Here is a 6000-nt window from a genome sequence, read left to right as displayed (position 1 = left end):
CTCTGAAGACCCTGGATCTTGGGGCTTTGTGGAAAGAGGTTATTGCAGAGAAGCCATCACCTGGGGCTCAGGTACCCCACTGGTGTGCTACAAGTTTCCTATCCTGTCCTCTTTCCCACCACTCTACAGGTAACAAAATTAACATTCTGGCAAATGGCTGTTTTTCTCACAAGCTTTCTCCCTGTATGCTATCTCTAGCTGGGGAAAGAGGAGCTTAGGGGTGACAGTATACATCAGTTAAGCTTCAGGTTCACACACTTACACCTGCCCAGGCATGCAGGGGGTCACAACCCTTTCCCACATCCTCCACGATCCAGCACTACAGGGACAGGCAGGAGGGATAAGGGCTTCCCTGACATGTGTCCTGACAGAGAAGGCCCGTTTAAGGAAGAAGTAAGTGAAGGGGTTAAGAACCTGAGCCGAAGGCATTCATGCAAAATGTGAAATTCAACTCAGACCCTGTGTCAGGAGCACAGCAATAACCAAGGGAGGTGTCCTGATTTCAAGTCACTGGTCTCCTGAAGTCAGCCTAGTCACACACTCAACTTTGGAAGCTTGAAGAGACATTTAGCTAAACAAGTATCTGCGTCTCTGCTATCTAGGTACTGTGAAACCTGCAAGAGGTTGAATCATGGAGGTATATGAACAGGTGTCTCCAGAGACAGAGATAACCAAGACTTAGGTAACAGAATGTACTTAGACCTGTGCAGGACTCCCAACAAATAGTTACCTTGACTGACTGGGTTTGTGGAGACTGGGAGACACCTCTCAGCAAAGTGGGGGTTGGACACCCTGCTCTGTACAAACAGGAAGCAGAGCCTCAAGTCAGCCACAACAATAAATGAGGTTCTGTTCTCCTTCATCTAATGAGATCCTGCCTCAGTTTTCACATCACCGCTATCCTGCCATTCCTCTCCCGCACGGACCCTTCTCTGTCTTCCTCCTGCAGGCAGTCCTTTGCTCTCCTCTACCCCTGTTTCTGTATGCAAAATCCTGATGGGAAGGAGGGATGGTGATGAATCAGAACCTCTCCCTAACACCACCCTTCTTACTCACCCCATCCTCGCACATCCTACTTCTGACTCATGCTCACCCTAAGTCTGATTTCAAGGCCTGTTCCAACAGGGGAGCCTCTTCAGGTGAAGACTCTGGAGGACTTCAGCATCCACAGTATCTATGACAAACTGGAGGACCAGAGCCTGCACATGGTGGCACAGCTGAGCCAGCACAGGAGTGATGCACTGGCCTTCTACAGGGGTGCCACACAGCAACTCCAGGAGCTCAAGGTCAGCCCCGACTCCCAAACTGAGTCGTCATCATCTCCAACACCCCAGGCTCCAGATGCCTATTGCCTTTAAGGCAAGAAGACAATTCACAACAAAGAAAGTGACCACTACTGACCCTTTCAGAACTTTCTGCAGAGCCTCAACCCCACTGAGTGGCAAGATATCAGTGGGAGTGGAGACCCAGAGATGGGGGCCAGAGCCACTGCCAGATCAAATACTGAGCAAAGTAAGGAATTGTGGGAGAGTCATATTGCAGTTTCTCCACGGGACCATTGGCAGCTTCCTCGAGGTAAGAGCAGCCTCCAGGTGGGACTTTCAAATCAGGTGGCAAGTCCTAATGTTAACCCTAACTTTGTGCAGCACCTTTCTATGTATATCAGATTCATCAACTCACTTGGACTCATCACCCTTCTGGGTGACCAGACTGTACTGACGGTCTGAGCACATAAAACACGGCATGATTGCAGGGGAGCAGACTTAAGTAAACAGATAATAAGCTCTGAATAATAAGCAAATAATCATATATAATAAAAAATACTAAAAATAAAATATGAAAAGCAATATTATATAAGCAAAATATACTATGCAAATATTATGTAAATGATATATAAAATATTCATGCATACGTGCAAATATATGAAATGTTATATAAGCATGTATAGGCATATATAATATTATATAACACTGCAGCATTGTAATCCCATTGTTCATCTATTTGCTCGAGCGGGCACCAGTAACATCTCCATTGAGAGACCTATTGTTACTGTTTTTGGCATATCAAATACACTACAGGTAGCTTGCCAGGCTGTGCCATGTGGGTGGGATACTCTCAGTAGCTTGCCGGGCTCTCCGAGAGGAATGGAAGAATCGAACCTGGGTCAGCCGCGTGCAAGGCAAATGCCTATTAATATTATATAAGCAAATGTAATAAGCAAATAATAAGCAATTAGCACTGAACATAAACTCCTCTAATAAGTGCAAATTTATATCTACACCACTGCTCTACCAGACCTGTTAAGAAGCCACCCATGATATTTCAATTTATAAATCTCCAGCTGCATCATTATATGATGAAATTTTTATATTTATAAATTGGATGATTTAAGTTTCTCTTTCAGATTTCTGTATCTTGAGCTTCCCCACTCCTAAATACTTGTTCTGTTGCATTTTCCAATTATTTCTATATTTCTCCTAACTGGAATAGAAAGATAAAGTTTGGAACTTCACCAGTGTTAATTTACATGTGATTATTACTATACTGGGGCAGGCAAATCTCTCTCTATATATCTCTCATGGCATTATATTCAATAAATTCATTTAATTTTTTTCAGCTATTACTATCTAAGTAAGGCAAATATAGTGATTATGGCTTTGGCTTAAAGAATAGGAGATAGACATCTGATTGGTTAATTCTATATAAAAGTATAAATGCAAGAGTAAAATTTACTACCAATGTGCAGCACAAATTTGAGAAATAGTTTAGTAGGGTTTTACAAAATAATAAGAAATATTAAGACTTCCTAAGGAAATGATTCTTAAGTTTATATCACAAAAATCAGTTGAAGTCAGTTAAATGATTAGAAGACTAATGAACATTCCAGACTGCGGTAATGACCATAGCAAGTTTTATGCGATAAGCTGAAAAAGACAAAGGAAGAGTTTCCAATGGAAGCACGTCAGTGCCTAATGGATCGAGTCCTCCAGCAGGGTTTGTGGGAGGGTGTAAATGAACTGTGGAGGGACATCGTAGGGTTCCAGCACATGGTCTCTGGATTACACTCAGTGATTGAAGAGTACTTGGTGGCTCCAGCCGACACATCTCTGCATATGCAGGTCCCCATCCACCCTCATACTGCTATGATGGCCCTGTGTGAATTATGGCCAAAGCCTCTGCAAGAGGGCACCTCTAGGACTTAGGGCCGTTCAAGTAATTAAACCCAATCTATTATCTCATCTCAGCAACTGTTTTCAAGCAGTCTGCCCTCCACTCTGTGTATACTCCACTCAGTATACAATTTTTTTGATATATTGTTGGAACTACTTGGCTAATATTTTGTTGAAGATCTTTGCATCAAAGCTCATCAGTGATATAGGTCTATAGTTTTGCTTTCTTGTGATGTCTCTATCATCTTCTTTTGGTATCAAAATAATGCTTTCCCTGTAGAAACCATTTAGCATAATTCCCATTTCTCCCGAGAGAGCCTGAAAAGGATTGGGAGTGAGCATATGGAAAAAAAAAGTTTGGCATCACATATCATCAGGAAAATGCAAATCAAAACAATATGTCTCCTCACACTCATTTCCTAAGACTGGCACCAGTAAGACTGGCACACATCATAAAGATTAAAAACAATTATTATTGGAGAGATGGTGGGTGAGGAACTGTCATCCACTGCTGGTGGAAATGTCTACTGGTCCAGCTTTTTGGGAAAACAATATGGATATGTCTTTAAAAAAAAAACAACTAGGAATTGATCTCCTGTATGATCCAGCAATTATGCCTCTTGGTATTTATCCAAAAGGCCAAAGGATCTCTTCAGAAAAGATATTTACACACCTGTTAATTGTGCTAATTGTGTTAAAGTCAAGACTAGCCCAAATCCAGAAATAACCCAAGAACATATTACTGGGTAAAGAAACTATGGTACATATATACAAAAATAAGGCTGGCTAGGCTGGACTAGGATACTCAATTTTTTGAATTTTATTAATTTTATTTTTTAAGAGAAACCTTTATTTTCAACAAAACTGCTGAGATGGTTCTGTGATCTAATAGGAAAGTCTCTCACCATATACAGCACCAAAATATCTATTTAAAAATGAAAAATCCCACACAGTCCACTTGTTTCACACTCATTTCCTAAGCCACTCAGCCCAAACCCAGGGGGACAGTCAAACGCAGCACCACACACGGGGTTTGCTCTTTGTTTCCTAGGACACTCAATTTTAAGAAAAGACAAAATCATGCAACTTTCAGCTAAGTGGATGGATCTGGAGAGTATCGTGCTAAATGAAGTTAGAAAGAGAGGGACTTTATAGAATGACCCTTGCATATGTGGGATATAAAGTAAAATAGTAAAGAAACAAGTACCCAAAGGCAACAGAAATTGAGAACTAATTCTAAAAACACAACCAGACCCCATCTCAGGGAGATACTGGCTCTGTGGCAGAACACAATAGCCAAGTTGGATTGGAATCTCTCCTGTTGTTCTCCAAAGTCTCTCTCCAGATTAGGGTATCACATAAAGAGCATGACTGGGGCCAAAGTACAGCCTACCACTTTCTCCTTAAGTACTAAAGAGGTTTTGTATCCATCTGCCCACCAGAATTTCTGTCTCAAAGGAGAAAAATTGGACAGCTGTCACTTGAAACTCTCTCTGGCATGTGTGAGGGTGTGCCGTATGTGTAGGGTGTGTGTGCATGTGGTGTATGTGCATGTGTGTACATAGGTGTTCTATCTCTGTGTGTGCTTGTGTGCATACATCACCTCCAAAACCCTGAGACCAAAATATGATGCTAGAGCTTTCCTTAACCACCCCCAAAACATTCCCTTTTTAAAAATTTCTCACCCATATGCTTCAGGGATGGAACAAATAGCTAGGTGATCTTGAGAAAAACAAAGACACATCTCGTAAGTTGCCTGCGCTTACGTGTAATACCCTATGTCCTGAAGTTTCTCTCTGGACACTGTGAAAGCTGGTGGTGGAATATTCATGTATTTGGCTCCACATTTGATTATTTCTAGCTGAGGCAGGAACTTTCCATTATTTTTTATATGTGGCACTTCCATTCCCCAGAAATCATGTGATGAAGCTTAAGAAAACGAAAAAGAAATATCAATCCTTTGGTAAAATTATACATAGAAAACTCCATTTTGTGGCGTCTCCACCATATGGCTCTAGAAACTATGCTAAAGTGTGTGTGTATGTGTGTGTTTTGAAAGGGGCAGAAGTACACAAGAAAAACACAGAACATAAAAAATGCTGGATGAATCAGAGGTCACAGATGAGATGTATAAAGAGGTGCAGACCAAATGCTTTTGAGATTTTACCCATTGTGCTATCTCTCCTGTCCCTTCTGAGATTTTTTTAAACTAAGAACTAGGATCAGATATTCTGGAAGAGAAACCCAAGTACCAAAACATAACTAGTTGTACCACAAAACTCCATAATGTGTTCTTCAGTTCAAGCTGCATAGTTTGAGCACATTGGAATGACATTCATACAGAGTGAGGATGGGAGTGGTTTCTGGGGAAATCAGCATAGCAGACTCATGACCACACAGAATGGCCTGGAAGTGGGGCAGCATGAAGTCCACATCAGACAGAGTCCTGGTTCATGTAGTTGCTGTGGCTCAATGAGATGCCCATGTCTGAGGCCTATCTGCCTGTGCTTCTTCCCCAGGTACCACCACCCACTTGTTTCATTCCGGCATTCAGCAGGAGCTGGGCACCGTGATAGCAGCCCTGGCAGCTGCACTTTCTCATGTGTACAAGCAAGAAGCTGGAAACAGTAGGAAGGTGAAAGGGTCCCAGTGATTACTAGACATCTCTATGGCCTGTGTGTGCAGAACTCTGTTGTTACCCTAACCCTAAGGAGACTCATTTGGTGTCCCCACACATATGTACACTCACATGCATACACACACCAAATATAACCCAAACATGCACACATAAATATACAACTACATGTGTGTATATCTTCACATATACTGT

At 41.8% G+C, this 6000-nt stretch overlaps 1 protein-coding gene across 1 annotated transcript in view; it reads left to right on the top strand.

Annotated features, from left to right (window-relative positions):
• The first annotated feature begins 1472 nt into the window (after positions 1-1472).
• ATP12A (ATPase H+/K+ transporting non-gastric alpha2 subunit) overlaps positions 1473-6000 on the top strand; it is a 160713-nt gene continuing 156185 nt past the window's right edge. The window contains exons 1-2 of the mRNA XM_004604512.2: positions 1473-1575; positions 5690-5805. Coding sequence (XP_004604569.2) covers positions 1473-1575; positions 5690-5805 — 219 coding nt within the window. The remainder of the gene's footprint in view (positions 1576-5689; positions 5806-6000) is intronic.

This window comes from Sorex araneus, chromosome 1, assembly GCF_027595985.1.
Source record: "Sorex araneus isolate mSorAra2 chromosome 1, mSorAra2.pri, whole genome shotgun sequence".
NCBI lineage: Eukaryota > Metazoa > Chordata > Mammalia > Eulipotyphla > Soricidae > Sorex > Sorex araneus.
Note: the sequence above shows the minus strand (reverse complement) of the source record. Positions and strands in the feature narration are given on the sequence as shown.